Here is a 16,519-nt window from a genome sequence, read left to right as displayed (position 1 = left end):
TTTTCTAGAAAATTTCAGAGATTAATTTCATAATTTCAGAGTTTTTTTCCACCAAATATCTGACTGCACAAACTCAGAAATGTTTCAGTTTTTTCTACAAAATTTTTGATATTCAAACAATAACATTTCTTATTTTGAAAAGTGAAATATTTGCTAGAAAAAACTCTGAAATTTTGTTTCTTTTTTTTCTAGAAAATTTCAGAGGTTTTTTTCTAGCAAAGTTTTGACTTTTCAAAATAAGAAATTTTGCTGGCTTTTCAGAAAATTTCTAGAAAAAACAACAACAAAATTTCAGTTTTTCCTACCAAATATTTGGCTTTTTAAACTCATAAATTTAATTGTTTTTTCTAGAATTTTTTTAGCTTAATCTTGACTTTTCAAACTCTGAAATTTTGTTGGTTTTTCTAAAAAAATTTCAGAGATTAATCTCAAAATTCGTACGTCTTGCAAATGTTACATTTTGGAGATCAAAAATTTCCTTGATTTTTCTAGAAAATGTCTTTTGGCAGAAATTTTAAATATGATTAATTTCTAACTCCTAACACAACAATAAAGACATTTTCTACCAGAAAATGTCTGAGAATAATTTCACAATTTCTGAGTCTTTTCTAGCAAATCTTCAGCTTTTGGAGGTCAGAAATTTCCTTTGTTTTTCTAGAACATTTTAGTTTTCTGGCAGAAATTTTAATTATGATTTATTTCTCATTTTTAACACAACAATATATTAACACCATATGTACAGTAGGTAACTCAAGTAATGACATGAAACAGTAATTTAAATTATAAACATGAAAAAATAAACACAAAACAAAAGCCAAAGCAAACATTTCCAAAGTTTTCATAAATTTAATCCTTATTTAATCCTTACAGTGGTCCTAATCTTCCATCGTAAATGTTACACATATTTAAAATTTAAACGTTAAGAAACAGAGTCGTTATTAATAGCTCCATTTACTGAGCAAACACCCATTATAAAGATCAACAAGCATCTGTTTTCAAAGGATATTTTCCTTTTTTTTTAAACCACTCAGAGCTCATTCACGTTCTTCAGCCTGAAGCTTCGGTGCATCCAGCCAAAGGAGTTCGTCCTTTCAGCTCCAACTGTTGTAGGCTTATATAATCTGAACAGTCCACTGAGCAAAGAGCCGAACGTCTCCTCTGTCTGAAACACTCTGCCTGGGTAAAAATGATCAAGCATTCAGCTGAGTGGCCCATTTACGGTGCCGCATTCAGGACAGGAAGGAGTTTTTGCCCTGAGTCTCGCCTTTCAGGCTGCATCCAGGCTCTCCTGTCCTCTATTGGCTGGGTTGTCAGAGCTGAAAGCAGCCCGGCATAAAGTGCTGCAGACACCATTCAGAACTGAACACGACTTCCTTTGTGCCGTCAATCTAGAGTTAGGATAAAAATATTAACACGCCTGGTACATTTAGACTCAATATTATTTTTGTTTAACCAAGGATTTCATTTGACTTTGAAAACAAATAATCAATCTATTATCATCTGCATTGCTCAAGATGACCTATAATGCTGCCTTGAACAGGGAAGAATATTTGCAAGAATGAACTCTGAAATTTTGAGATTAATCTAAGAAACTTTGAAAACAATTTCTCAAAATTTCAGAGTTTGAAAAGTTTAATATTTGCTAGAAAAAATTGACATTTTGAGATTAATTTTTAAAAATTTCTAAAAAAACAACATTTCTAACTTTGAAAAGTTTAGTATTTGCCAGAAAAAACTGAAATTTTGTTGATTTTTTTGTAGAAAATTTCTAAAATTAATCAAAAAATTTCTGAACTTGAAAAGCTAATATCTGCTAGAAAAACAAAAATTCTGAGATTATTCTCAGAATTTTTCTTTTTAAAAAAACTATAAAATTTCAGAGTTTGAAAAGTCGAATATTTGCTTGAAAAACGTCAGAAATGTTTAGATTAAATAGAAAAACATGCACCAAGTAAGTCTGAGCAGCGCTGCAGCGAACAGCTGAAACGCGGAGCTGTGCGAAACAGTGACCTCGATAACTGAGAATGTGTTACACGACACGGGAGGACGTGTGATTCTGCAGGACGGAGGATCCTCCCAGTTTCATTTTCTCATTGTTACTCACCCACATTCAGACGCAAACACATTACATAAGCACATCACATGTATGAGACAGTTGTACGCCATGTAACTGCTCCCAGGCCGCTCAGTAAGTGTGTAATACGATCGCTGTCTGTTTACCAAATGACTGCTGGATGTAGGGCATCCAGAGAGGAGGAAGAGGAAGAGGAGGAGGCGAAGGAGGAGGAGGAGGAGGAGCCGCTGGTGGTTGGAGGGAGGGAGGAAGGTAGAGGCCGAGCTGTTGCGTAATCCTGAGCTTCCCTGACATGTGTGTAGCTGCCTGAGCCAAATCAGCGCGACGACCCAAAACGTGTCGACGCCAAAGCGATTATGAAAGACTAACCTGCATATTTACCTGCAAGCTGCTTTCACTGACGCAGACGAGAGTTGGACAAAATAAAAACAAAGCTGAAGGACTAGTTTTAAAAAACATTTCTATTATTTAGTAGAAATGTTTTTAAAAATACATTTATTATTAAATAAATTATTTATTTACTTATGCTTCTTTTTAGAACTTTTTAAAATCTGTCTAATTTTAATCTCTGTTTTTTTTTCTTGTTGTATTTTGTTTCTTTGAGTTGCCTCTGGCTGAAAGGTGTTATTTAAATAAAGTTGCCTTAGATAGTTTTGAGTTTGTGTGTAAGGTAATTTTATTTATATATCACATTTTTAGCAACAAGGCATTTCAAAGTGCTTCGCGTGAATTACAAGAAATACAAACAAAACAAAAAACTGAAGAAAAACAAAACAAAAGTAATTTCTGAACTAATAGGAGTTTATCTCCTATTAGATAAACAAACTGAAAGGAGTTTCTGTGGATCCTCAGCTTGTTCTAACAGGTTTTATTTATAGTGAACTCTTTAAACAGGAATTGAAAGAATGGTTCTGTTGTGCATGGCTTCTCACTTTTCTAGTGGCTGGAAATAGTTCAGTGTAATTTATTCCTGGGTGATTTGTCACGAAGCTGAAATGAGGCTTGATTAATAATCTGAAAATGCAGCTAGGACGTTGCTGCAGTGGGCCATTTGTACAAAAAGTGTGGTTATTAATAGATGAACATTTTGTTAAGTACCTGCATCTTTCCAATGTCAGAAGATTTTAATATTCTGGGAATAACTTTGCAATGATTAAAAATAAATAAAAATATCTACATCTGCACTCACCACCTGTGCTGGGGGGCAAAATGTGAACCATTTTTAAAGGGAACCCATTATGCAAAATTTGCATTTTGAGTCCTTTTATCTTTCCTTTTGGGTATTAAATGCTTATAAAAGCAGCCCAAGTACTTAAAAAGCACCCAGACATTTTTTGGCAATAAGTTAATGTTTCTTGGTGTCTGTAAAATGAGCCCTTTCAAAAGTTAAGTCACAGTCAAGAGGCACAGCAGTGTTGCCTAGCAACCACAGCCAAACCCAGTAAACTAGCATCCCACGCTGAGCTCCAGCATGTTTGGTCAGCTAGTTTTATCGCTTTATAATGACTGCAGCTGTTGACTTACGTTCCAGAAACCACTTGTTTCATTCTTGTTGGTTGTGCAGGAGGCTCAACTAATGCTTTTCAAAGATGTGCGATTGTATAATTGCAATTCTGTTTGCAGCAATTTTCACATGCAAGTGTAAGCGTTGAGTGGAGGGCGCGACCAGTAGCAGATTATTTGGATTTAAAGTGACAAGACGCCCTAAAACATCTCATTGTTATGAAGGACCTCAACTGACCAAGCAGAAATCTTAACCATCTAAGGATGATTTTGATTAGAAAAAAATGTAATGAATATGTTTAACACCTGTCCTAACAGGTTCAAGGAAGCATAATAGATTTTGTCAGAGGCCTCATAAAATCAGTCCAGGTACCACAAATGGCCCCCAAGCCACACTTTGAACAACCCTGAATGCTGTATTCTGTTAACTTAAAAAATAAATATTTTCATCTCTCTTTCCCAGCGGTGAGAAATGACAGAAACAGGCGGAGAGGTAAGAAGGAAGCGGTGAAGATGACCGTCATGGAGACGTACGAGCTGACGGCCGAGCTCGGCCTGATCGTGGAGAAGATCTGCAGGGCGCATCGAGAGACCTTCCCCTCCCTCTGCCAGCTGGGGAAATACACCACAGTGAGTCCAAAACAAAAAACATTAATTCTGTTGGGATAGACAGAATTACACAAACAGAGAAATCAAATCACTTCCTCCATGTCCAGCTGTTTTTATCCATTATGACTCCATTGTGAGTCTTGTGTCCTGAACTGTTCATAATTTATTGACTTAAAGAGTAGAAGATAGTAGACTCAACTCAAATGTTTTACAGTGTATAATTAGACATAGAAGCAGTATTTCTTTGTACAAAAAAAACAAGACTGAGGTAAAAATGTAAACAACAGGATGACTTTAAGCATATAAAATATCCAGAGAAGCAGCTAAAACACCGAGGGCTGTGAGCCGTCGACCTTTGAGCATGTAGAGCTTTTCCTGTTCGGGATTATTGTGGTTGGACGTCGGCGTCTGCTGTGATCCGCTGCAGGGAGGGATTTAAGATAATCGGCATTTAAAGCTCTGCAGATCTGGTCGTTATTCGGAGAGCCTCTCGTTTCTGAAAGGTCAGAGCTCAGCGGAAGAGTGACCGAACAAATGCCTGCTCCTGTCACTTTCTGTCCGAATCACTGCTGCAGCGAGGAAACGCAGCACAACACAGCTGCAAGAAGGAAAACGTTTTATTTCATTTCCACCCATTCTGCGTCTTTGGAGGGTGTGATTCTGATGAGGTTTGGACGTCTCCGCCTAATGTTGACGATGGGGGATGGGTTTTGATCGTCTCTGAGCAGAACAAAGGTCTCACAAATTGAACGTCCGTTGTCCAGACAATGGCGCCCGTCCCTCTGATGGCCCTGATTGGCTGGTCATTAGCCCCCGCTGAGCCAATGACGCTGCTGGTTCACGTCTCCAGATGAAACCGTCAGATCAGTGAACTCGACGGATTCCCACTCCAACAATGAAAAATCGACCAAGTATTTTTGGTCGACTTTCTTGGTACATTAGATTTAAGACAAAACTAAATTACAGGTAACTTTTCAGTGAGATATAAGCGCTTCGTTAATATTGATGAAAAAGTACTTATAACAGGGAAAAAAGTCTTTTTATAAGAGAAATAATCTTCAAATGGAACTATTACTTTTAAAAATCAAAATTAAGGAATTAGTTACTTAAAACAAGCTCCTCTGTGTTGCTGAAAAGTTACCTGTAAGTAGATTTGTGTTATTTCAAGCGTACTAAGTATTACATTACATACAACTACAAAAGCAGTTGTTGAGTTATAATTACCACAACAAAATAAGATCTACTTTAAATCTGTCTTTAAAAGTAAGTACACCCTTTGACTCAGTAAAAGCTGCCTTTAGCAGCAGCATCTCCAAAATTATTTTCCGTTTGATTTTTTCTGTCAGGCCTCATCAGCAAAGAGTCAAACATCTAAAGAGACAAATACATTTTTATGTATTTTGTCTTCTCATCCACATGAAAACGGTTTAATATTACCAAAAATGATCTGTGTTTGCATGTGTAAATGGTGCATTACAGTCAATATATCCACATGTTTGCCTCGACACGATTCCCAACATAAACCAACATCATGTTGGTTTATACGCTAATTAAAAGCTATTTAAAAGTAGCTAAAACCTACTTTAAAGCAAATATACAAGTTCATCTTTCCTTTTTCATTCAACCACTAAGAAGAAAATAAATACCAACAAGCATCTTTAAATAAGTGAAGTTTCAACAAACAATGATTTTTGTATTGATTACATCAAATACGAGACGTTTCATGCAACAAATCAGGAGCATCCACCTCTTACAGGAAGAAAACAGGTTTCTGTAATAATGACTCACTAATTAAAGGGATGCATGTTGTTCTGGAGTGTCCTTTACAAAAACACTGTTCTGTTACATAACCGTGGTTCAGTGAGTCACTGGGAGTGATCGACGCTAAAAATAGGAAATGGGATGGGAATAAAACGCTGCTGGACTCAAACAATGCTTCCTGTTCTGTCCTGTCACTTTAAAAATAAAAGACAATGTTCCGCATTACTTATTAAATTAGTTCATGAAGCTGCATAAACCAGACTGAATCATTTTTACAGTGCTTTAATATTTACTTATTTTTAATTTTAGTAGTTTTCTGTCTGCTCTTTTAAAATCTATCCTTAATTTTAAGGACAGATTTTAACACGTTTAAAGGTCTGTTGCAGTTTTTCTTAGTCCAACTTGAAAACAATCTGGCATTGAGCTTAAACAGCAACTTTGCTCTCTTGTAGTGCAGTTTTTTTTTCATGACCTCGTTTATCTGCACTTTCTGAAACAATACGCATCAGGCCACAGAAATTATTTTGTTGTTACATCACTTTTGGATAATAACTGAGTGTTCTGACCGCTCTGTAATGATCCAGAACATTTTTGAGACTGGGAGCTACTTCACGGATACAGAGCAACACAAAGGGCTACTTGTTTGATACAGACGTAAATATTCTTGGCTCAGCCTTTATAACAATAATTCATATATGTAAACATGATTTCATGCTGCCTGATCATATTAATGTTAGGGACTACTCACAATAGTTATCAGTAAGGACAGCTGTGGTTAATTGCTATTATGTGGTCAGAAGTTCTTAGTCCAGAGTTTTAAGTTGGTGAGGTGGGGAACGCCAAAGCCTAAATCTGATTGGTCAGTTTGCTTTTGTTTATTTCACAGGTTGGCGTTTTTCTGTAAGCTAAACATGAATGAGTGGAGTTTGAACCTCCCGTAGTTCTAAGAGCCCGCCTGAGCTTTTTACAGTGTGCGGTTCTGGCGGGTCGCCGGTTCTTTAGGCTCTTCTTTCTCAGGGATGAGCAAAGCAGATGGTACTCATTTCAAAAACAAATTAGAAAAATTTGTAATTGTGCGGCAAACTAGCGGTATTGTAGAGGGCCGCACTGGGTTAACGGGGTGAATTTCAGACTGTCCGACGCGTGCTTCAATACACTCCAAGTCGCTTCAGTTTGTTGTTGCAATCATCAATTTATTCCACTTGACTGTCATACTTCAGATTTTACATGGACTGACACATACTGACCAGGCTAAACCATACGATGTGGCTAACAATAAGCGACATTACAACACGGTCAACAGAAATTATGACCACCACCGGCGCACCCGCTTCCTCATACATACAATCAGCGCGCCAGTATGGCTCCCATTCATACCTTAGTGACAGTCACGCCCACCTCGACACACCCACCACCCAAGTGTCAAAGCCGTGTGCTCCTGCCACATCAGTAACTGCTCATTTCAACCATAAGGCTCTTACATTCCGGCCCCTAATTATTACAAAGATAATTATCTGAAATGTTAACACTGTAAGAGACAAGTCTAAGAAACAAATAGTCATAAATTTGCTCAGTATCAAATTTATTTTAATCTATCTTTTAGACTAAGCAATCAACTAGAGAAAAGGAAGTCACTGGTGATTAGAATGGAGAGAAAAGGTCGTTAAATGTTCAAGGTGTCTCCGCCTCCTGAAGCAAGCACAACTTGGTAATGGGTCTTTCCAGGTAGTTTGTCTTTGTCTTGATGCAAGCTGACCGCACAAGTCCTCCTTTATCAGGAACAATGTTCACAACTTTACCCATTAACCAAGAGTTGCGTGGAGCAGAGTCATCCACGATGAGGACGACATCTCCTGGAAGAAGGTTCCGTCTTGTTCTTTGCCACTTCTGCCGCTCTTGTAGTTGAGGCAAGTATTCCTTTAACCAACGCTTCCAGAAGAGATCCGCCATATATTGCACCTGTCTCCATCATTCTTGGAAAACACTCCTGGTGGTAATGAAGGCATGGTCTTTAAGAGAAGAAGATGATTTGGAGTTAGTGCTTCCAGGTCGTGGGCATCAGTAGAGGCTTTGGTTATAGGTCGACTATTGATGATAGCCTCAACTTCGCAGAAAACTGTCCGAAGACTTTCCTCATCAAGACTCTGTGTTCTCAAAACAGAATTTATCACTTTCCGAACAGATTTAATAAGACTTTCCCATGCACCTCCATGGTGTGAGCCAGTAGGAGGATTGAAAGACCATTTTATTCCTTTCTGAAGGAGAGTGTTACTGATTAGAGTTTGATTCCATCTTTCAATTTCTTTTCTTAACTCGCGTTCAGCTCCTATAAAGTTGGTTCCATTGTCAGAACGCAGCTCCAGCACTTGACCACGTCTAGCAATAAATCTTCGGAGACCATTGATGAAGGAATCAGTATCCAGTGATGACAACATCTCAAGGTGAACTGCTCTTGTTGCCATGCAGGTAAAGATGACTCCATATCGTTTCAACAGGCTCCTTCCACGCTTAATTTCAAAGGGACCAAAACAATCCACACCCACACAAGTAAATGGGGGTTTGTCTGGATACACTCGCTCCTGTGGAAGGTCTGCCATCCTTTGACTTCCTGGTGCAGCATGGAGTCGTCGACAAGTCATGCATTTTGATAGAATCTTCCTGATTGCAACGCTGGCACCTGGGATCCAATACTTTTGACGCAGTTCCGCCAGCATATGATTACGTCCACCATGGCCTGTCTGACAATGTATATGGCGCAGTAAAATTTCGGAAATGTGAAGGTCTTTAGCCAATATAACTGGGTATTTAGCTTCAGCAGGCATAGCTGCTTTGCTTAGCCTTCCGCCAACTCTTAGTACACCACTTTCAAGAATAGGATCAAGCTTATAGAGCTGGCTTGTTTTCTTCACACCTTTATGTTTTTGTAAACTTGTCATTTCCTCTGGATATCGCTTTCTTTGACAATAGCAGATGATGGCACTCTCAGCTTTTCCAAACTCCTCCACTGATAAGGCTCCCAATGCAACCTTTTTCTTGAACACATTCATTTCTTTCTTCAATCTTTCTTGAAATTTAATATCATCAAGTTTGGAGTTTGCAAGGTCCAACTTCAGTTGTGCTCTCTTTTGAGCCAGTTTGGACAGCAATTGTTTAAACCTGAGTAGCCACCCAACCATTGTTTTCAGTTTGTCCCAAGAGGAAAATGAATGAATGAAGTCCATAATTGGATCCACTTGTTCATTAGTGCATGTCGCATTAACAGAAACCAATGTATTGACCTCTGGATCCTCCAGAGCAAAATGACTTATGTCCTCAGGATTTGCAGGCCATTTCCATTCAGGGTCATGAAGAAACTTTGGTCCAGACACCCAGGTATTAGCCTTCAAAAGAGACTCCACACTTGTTCCTCTGGATGCCAAATCTGCTGGATTAATACTGGTAGCAACGTACCTCCACTGTAAGGGATTTGACAAATTGAGTATCTCTCCAACTCGATTCGTCACAAAAGTCTTAAACCTCAATCTTTCATTCTTGATGTACTTCAAAACTGAAGTACTATCAGTCCAAAATACTGAGTCTTGTAGTTCCATTCTTAACTCCTTCTTCAACAGCTTATCCATACGGCTGGCAACCACTGCAGCAGTCAACTCCATGCGAGGGATGGTGATGGGTTTCAGTGGAGCTACACGGGCTTTACCCATTACAAATGCACAATGCACTTGTCCATCAGCATTACACTGCAACAGGTAGCTCACTGTTCCATATCCATTCTCGCTTGCATCACTGAAATGATGAAGCTACAAACTTGTGGCTTGTCCAAAGTCTTCTGGTTTCAGACATCTGTTAACTCCAAACCGTTCAAGCTGATGAAGTCCTTCCAGCCAGTTTTTCCACTTCTGGACCATATCATGTGGCAAAGGATCATCCCAACCAATGTGTCTTCTGTTTAGATCTTGTAGAATCCCCTTTGCGACTAAGACAACTGGTGCCAGAAATCCAAGAGGATCGTAGATGGAACTTATGATGGACAAGACTCCTCGTCTTGTCAGAGGTCTATCTTTGAGGATGATCTTGAATTTCAGCAGGTCTGATTGTACACACCACTGTACTCCCAACACACGCTCCACAGGTAGATCATCATTATCCATATCCAGGTTCTTCACCTCAATGGATCTTTCATGCTGTGGTATTGCAGTAAGAACACTGCGTCGGTTACTTATCCATTTGAGAAGTTGAAATCCGCCTTTCTTACACAAAGCACGAAGTCCTTGATATAATGACACAGCTTCCTCTTCTGTGCTCACAGAAACCAAACAGTCATCCACATAAAAGTTGTGAAGCACCGCATCTATGACATTTGGTGTAAACAGCTGTTGGTTGTCCTCTGCACACCTTCTCAGTGCAAAACATGCACAGTTTGGAGACGATGTAGCTCCAAAGAGGTGTGCAACCATTCGGTACTCCACCAGATGCTGATCATACTCTCCATTTGGCCACCAGAGAAATCTCAACAGATCAGAGTCAGATGGTGGTACTCGGACCTGGTGAAACATGGCCTCAATGTCCGCTGTGATAACAACAGGTTCCTTTCTGAATCTGGTGATGACACCAACCAATGAACTGGTGAGGTTTGGACCTTGTAAGAGTTGTGTGTTTAAGGATTTTCCTCCAAATGTTGCACCACAGTCAAACACGACTCTTATCTTTTTCTTGTGAGGATGATATACTCCATGGTGTGGTATATACCAAACCCTCCCATCACACCGTTCAAGATTTTCAACTGAGATTCTCTCAGCATAGCCCTTGGAAATTATATCATTCATGAAGTTAGTATAGTCAGAAAGAAATTGATGGTTTTTGATAAACTTCCTTCTGAGATTCAAAACACGCTGTTCAGCCAATTTCCTATTGTTGGGCATTTTCAGATCTTTGTGTCTCAGAGGTAAAGCAATGGTGTAATGTCCCTCTTCCAGCTTAATTGATTCTGTAACCAGCTCCATGAATTGCTTATCTTCTCTGGACCATCCAGGTTGTTCATCTTGAGAACATTCAGGAAAATCAACCTTCAATTGTTGTTGCCATAAGTTCTCAAGTCTTGACACAGAAATCCTGTTAACAGTAACAGTTGATTGTGGCTCTTTTGTGTCGACATCACAGTCTCCTCTGAGAGGTCCATTCACTGTCCATCCAAGAATCGTCCTAACTGCATAGGGGCCTCCATTTTGACTTCGGATGACATCCCATGGCTCCAGCGCTTTAGGCACATTGGTTCCAATAAGCAAATCAACTCCTGAATTGATTTCAGTTATCTTCAAATTTTTCAGATGTGGCCATCTTTCGAGGTCTTCTTGGTGGGGGATGTTGCTGTTATGAACGGGCATGCTTCTTTGTGTGAATAAGTCAGGTAATTCACAAAAGATGTCTTCATCTAGTCCAGCAATCTCCAAATCTGACACAATGTTGCTTCCAACCACCCTTTCTTGACCCATTGTCCGTAAAAGGATGCTTGTATGTCTCCCAGTGACATATAATCTGTTCATCAGTTCTTCGGTACAGAATGATGCAGAGCTTCCAGGATCTAAAAAAGCATATGTTATTATTGTTTTCTGGCTCTTTGTAGACTTCACTCTGACTGGTAAAATAGAAAGAGTACAGCCATGCTCACCGGCCCCAGTTAGACCACTGGATTGAGCAGAGATGGAGGCACTTCCACTTGTTGTCTCCACTTCCTTCTTCATATGGACTGGACCAGTTTCCTTTTCTTTGGAGAAGACATGAAGCATGGTGGGATGTCTTAAGCTACACACTTTACAGTGATGCCGCCTTTTACAGTCTTTGCTGATGTGCCCAGTGCATAAACAGCCAAAACACACCCCATTTTCTTTCAGAAATGTCAATTTCTCCCCATGTGTCCTCCTTCCCAGTAGAGGGCATGTGTCCAAGGAATGTCCAGCTCCACAAAATAAACAACTCTTTATAACAACTGTCTCTTGTCATTTCTTTACTTCAAGGTCAGCTTTCTTCTGCATATCTCCAACAATAGTAGCAAAACTACTTCCTTTTATCTTTAATCGCTGCTGTGATTTATAGACTCCTACATCCTTCTTTGGCCTAGATAAAGAATCTTGAATATCACCGAAAAGTGGATCACTGGTGATCTTCACTTGTCTTTCTATGAACCGAACAATGTCACTGTAGTTACTCTTCTTTTGAACTTCTCCTGTAAATCACATACATCATTTCTCCATCTGTCCCGCAGTTTAAAGGGCAGTTTTTTGATGATTGCTTGCATATTGGCAGGGACATCCAACTCATGCATACAGCCATTGTTTTCCATCACATTGCAGCATTCCCTGAGCAGAAAGCTGTACGCTTGTAAAGCTTTTACATCTTCTGCTTGCAAAGCAGGCCATGACAAAACTTTATTCATATATCCAGCAATTATCTTCAATGAACAACCAAAATGTTCTTGAAGTAAAGATTTAGCTTTAGCATATCCAGAATCACTAGGCATATGAACACAACTTCTTACTAGGTCATGAGGCTGACCTCTAGTGTACTGCTCCAAGAAGTATAAACAATCTTTGGCACTGTGCGCCTTTGTTTCAATGCTGTGTTCAAACGCTGTCATGAATGTCTTAAATTGGAGTGGATCACCATCAAATATCGGTATGTCTCGTTTTGGCAGAAAAAATAAAGATTGTTGATTTACAAGCAAGCTTGTAATTTCATTCTGCCTTTCCAATACACTTAACAGTTGTTTATTTTCATCAACTGACAATGAATTTTTATGATGTGATAATTGTGGCTGAGTTTGATGAAACATTCGGTCTGTTGGAACTTCAACTTGTGTTGTTTTTATCTTCACCTGGTCAGTAAATGTGTCTGGATTTTGTTTAACCTTTGTGTTTTTAGGTCGTGCACCCAAACAAGAATAGGACTGAAAGGTTGGAGCTTTATCATGATAGTCAGTTCCAGCTGCTGTAGGTACAAATGTATCTGCATCCACATTCAACATTTGAGATCTTTTATTTTCATGCTCAAAATATGAATTCATGCCATCAGATCTAATCTGTGCAGCACTAGTTACTTGAGAACAGACAGAGCTCTGAAACACCTTAACTTTAGCCATTGAGGCTGCAAGTTCAATCTCCAAATCCAGTTCTTCTTTCTTTTTCCTTAGCTGTTCCTCCTGCTCCTCTAAAGCATGTTTTTGTTTCAACAGCTTGTGTCGTGCCTTTAATGCAGCCATATCTGCTTCTGCTTTAACACGAGCTGAAAATGTAGAAGACACAGAGGACTTAATTCTTGATGAACGACTTCCTCTAGACCTTCTGCTGTCAACATTAGAAACACTGTCACTTGGCTTTACATCATCCTCAACATCAGCATTTTCATCACACTCTAAATGCTGAGAAACAAAAGGTGCATTAAGCTCTTTATTCACGCAGAGATCAACACTGGACAATTGAGCCTGATTTAATTCAGCTTCTTCACCCATTTGAGCTGCATTGTTGAGTTGTTCTGCACCTGAAAGCCATTTTTCAACTTCTTGTATAAATTCAGAATTATATTTACACAAGCTTGAAAACCAAGTGTTTTGTCTTTCTTGTTCTTCAGCAGGAAACAGTGGAATAACAGACTCATACAGCTGTTTTGCATTTTCAAGCATTAGTTTTAAATCATCACAGTGAGACTGAACACTCTCAAGATTTCCTTCATTTTTCATAAGCTCTTTAATAATGTTTATTTCTCCTTTAATTTTATAAACCTTTGCTTTGAGATCCTTTTGAAGCTTCTCAATTTTATGTTGTAATGCTTAAAACAGTTAATTTTGGTCGTCTTTTTTCATCTTTACCGCTTACAACGGAACTTGATTTAGATCCAGCTGACTCCATTTCCCGTTGTTTGATTTTAACAATTCCTCTTCAGACAAAGCGATTCAGTGTGTGTATTTGTCCATACCTCAGTTCCAGCGAACTTGATTGAGCTGCAGTGAAGGAATCTCATTCAATTAACTGATGACGCTGCGCTGCGTGCGCCATTACCGCTTCCAAACTGTTCCAAGCAGAAGCGAAGAATCCAGACTTGCCTTTCCAATGATCCGCTCATTCGATTGTCTTTCTGTTGACGATAATTGTGCGGCAAACTAGCGGTATTGTAGAGGGCCGCACTGGGTTAACGGGGTGAATTTCAGACTGTCCGACGCGTGCTTCAATACACTCCAAGTCGCTTCAGTTTGTTGTTGCAATCATCAATTTATTCCACTTGACTGTCATACTTCAGATTTTACATGGACTGACACATACTGACCAGGCTAAACCATACGATGTGGCTAACAATAAGCGACATTACAACACGGTCAACAGAAATTATGACCACCACCGGCGCACCCGCTTCCTCATACATACAATCAGCGCGCCAGTATGGCTCCCATTCATACCTTAGTGACAGTCACGCCCACCTCGACACACCCACCACCCAAGTGTCAAAGCCGTGTGCTCCTGCCACATCAGTAACTGCTCATTTCAACCATAAGGCTCTTACAATTTGTTTTTGTAGACTCTTAATATTTTCATGACTGCAGTGGACTCGGTTATATTGAAGACCAAAACTGCCATATTTATTACATTTTCAGTTGCTGTGGTTCGCTTTCACACTGCACTGTATCAAATGACACGAACACCTTGAAAAACCTGTTCCTCTCCTCGCCTGTGGTGGCGCTGCACTAAAATCCACTGAAGGAAAAAACAAGAAGAAAATAAAAAAACACTGAGCTCAACTTCCTTCTTCACAAAATGTGAACAAAAATGGATTGGTGTTAGATTTTATCAGTTGTAATAATTTTTGCTATTTCTCCAGTTAGCGATAGACTCTCATGTTTGTTTTGGTTGTATCTACCCAGAATGCACTGCACTGTAGTCCACTTCCTGCTTGAGTTTGCTTTCTTGGTCTGCACCACAGATCGATTATGCTTTCACACCTCCACAAATCAACTGGACTTTCTAGGCAAACGAACCGGAGTTCAATTAAAGCAGATTAAACGAGGCTGGTGTGAATGCATCCTAAATGTAGCTAAAGGAACTAAACAACCCTCCACTGTGGAGGACATGTTCTTGGTTATGGATGCAACAAGAAATTATAATTTTTAGGAGTTTTTCCATAGGTTCCTGTGCAAAATCTGCTTTTATTATCTACAACAATGTTTTCAAAGTAGCTAGCTGGAAGCTATGCTAGCTATCTTTCTTCATTATCCATCTTTATAGAATAAGCTCACCAGATTCTAGAAAATTTTGTGTTTCTTTTCTAATAGAGGATTCCGTTGCAAAATCTGTAAATAGATATAGAGTTCAATTTAACATTGTTAGCTTTCAGAGTAAAACTATTTGTACATATGTAGAAAATAATTTTATTTCATAGCAGCAGGGGCAAAAGTGTTGTTTTGAATGGAAAAAGTTGCTGGCCCCTGCCCTGTGTGCTTGTAGCAAATTTTAAACATGATTTTTTGCTTTCTTTACACTACTGAATCTGTGTGTCATATTTGTACGTCATATTTGTGGACTGCGTGATTAATAACGTCAAATCATTCAAGTGGAGATTAAAAAACCAAAAATCTAATCTAAAACTACAGAAAAACGTTTAAGTTGTATTGTTGTCTTTAGAGCTGGGGTTGATTTTGAACGTGTCTTTTTTTTATATATCATATCTCTTAGCAGAATATGAATTAATACAAGCAGGAACAAATTTGCCTCGTCATCCATTGTAAACTATTTTTGTGTGATTAGTTCAGTCACACACACCCATGAGTATTAGGAAAGCCTGACAGGTTACAGTACAGTCATCGCTGTTACATAAGTTATTCTGGTATATCCTGGAACATAATGATGCTCCACATACTTGTGGTTTGTTTTTCTGTGTCAAAGGGAACATTACTAGGCTACCGAATGCCTGGGAATCTTTTAGAAATGCCACTTCCTGGTCTGGAATCTCAATGAAATTCCTTTCATGTGTGAGAATTTTACTTCTTTATTTATTTTTACCAAAGTCAGCTTTTTTATAGACATAAAAAATTCTGCTTGTAGTGAGACATCTTACTGTGTGTCTGCTCATCTCTGTTCATATTAATTTACAATATGGATTGCCTATTTTCTGACAGTTTCTCTATTTTCTGTTTGATTTTGCCTGGTAGCTGAAATAAACAAACAATATGAATTAGAAGGTGTACTTGATTTACAAGTTAATGCTAATTTGAACTTATCTTCAACTGAAAAATAACAGAAGGCTAGCCAATTAGCATCAAACAAACACTGTTACGAAGGTAATGCCAGCTTATAATAGAGCAGAAATTAAAAACATTAAATAAACAAGTGACAAAGCTAAAATTAGCGCAGAAATTTACACATCAAAGCATTGGTTAACGATCGTTAACGAACTGTTAACTAACTGCCGCTAACGGTTCGACGTATTCCTGAAGATCCCTTAGCTGCCTAACAAGGTGCCTGATGTAAAACACTAAGTTCAGCATTGAAGAAAAACAAGCCGCATTAGGACATTTATAACACTCCAGTCACC

The 16,519-nt window shown here is 38.8% G+C and overlaps 1 protein-coding gene across 1 annotated transcript in view; it reads left to right on the top strand.

Annotated features, from left to right (window-relative positions):
- LOC114141469 (retinoic acid receptor beta-like) overlaps positions 1 to 16,519 on the top strand; it is a 34,300-nt gene that overhangs the window by 10,297 nt on the left and 7,484 nt on the right. The window contains exon 4 of the mRNA XM_028012020.1: positions 4,041 to 4,207. Within this exon, the coding sequence (XP_027867821.1) occupies positions 4,041 to 4,207 (167 nt within the window). The remainder of the gene's footprint in view (positions 1 to 4,040; positions 4,208 to 16,519) is intronic.

Source organism: Xiphophorus couchianus, chromosome 3, assembly GCF_001444195.1.
Source record: "Xiphophorus couchianus chromosome 3, X_couchianus-1.0, whole genome shotgun sequence".
Taxonomy (NCBI): Eukaryota; Metazoa; Chordata; class Actinopteri; order Cyprinodontiformes; family Poeciliidae; genus Xiphophorus; species Xiphophorus couchianus.
This window is presented reverse-complemented; position numbering and strand designations above follow the sequence as displayed.